Consider the following 693-nt stretch of genomic DNA (forward strand, 5'->3'; position numbering starts at 1 on the left):
GACTATACTAGAGCATACTGACCATGAGTTTTTATGAAACTTTAAAATAAAATATCCAAAGGATCATTATGAACGTATATATGGTTAAGAAACCAAAGCTCTCCTTTTTGAAAGGCCCACAGTCAAAATGAAGTATCACTACATCACTGACACTTTTTAATTCCCCAGAACAATGTTCTATTCAATGTTTAACTTTTTCAATTTAGCTTTGTATCTTTTCTGACTCCAAGATAAAAGAGCGATGTTTGATGTACTGAAGTTATAGCCAGCATTTACCAATTCTGTGATTCGACTTTTTAAAGTATTTATGCTTGAATCCAAAATCCGAGGATTTTCAATTATTTGTGATATGCTAAATGTTTCTTCTATGAGGCAGTCTATTTTATCATTAAACTTTTTCTCTCCCAAGAAGATCACATCTGGATAGCGTAAGATAAACTTGTGTATCTCCTCTTCAGTACACCCAAGAGAAAACAACTTCTCTTTAATATTTGTGTAGTTTCTGTTGACATAGTCATTGGAAAGGTCTAGAATTTTAGCTCCGGGACCAGAGAGAAGAACAAGCAGNCAGAGAAGAACAAGCAGCTTCTCATTGTCCAAGTTGAAAGTTGACTGTAAAAATTCAATGTTAGTTTTTACCCGTTTGGTACTCTGAATCAAGATGAAAGGGTTTTTTAAAATTATCTTCCTAAC

General features: G+C 33.5%; 1 protein-coding gene across 1 annotated transcript; it reads right to left on the minus strand.

Moving 5' to 3' along the window:
* Positions 1-6: 6 nt before the first annotated feature.
* LOC117798066 (transcription termination factor 1, mitochondrial-like) lies at positions 7-690 on the minus strand (the record flags this gene model as incomplete). Its single annotated transcript, XM_034650487.1, has 1 exon — positions 7-690. A coding segment is annotated over one exon (513 nt), but the record flags the coding sequence as incomplete, so codon positions are not given.
* Positions 691-693: the final 3 nt, after the last annotated feature.

The sequence above is a fragment of the Ailuropoda melanoleuca genome, unplaced genomic scaffold (assembly GCF_002007445.2).
Source record: "Ailuropoda melanoleuca isolate Jingjing unplaced genomic scaffold, ASM200744v2 unplaced-scaffold23858, whole genome shotgun sequence".
NCBI classification, from domain to species: Eukaryota; Metazoa; Chordata; class Mammalia; order Carnivora; family Ursidae; genus Ailuropoda; species Ailuropoda melanoleuca.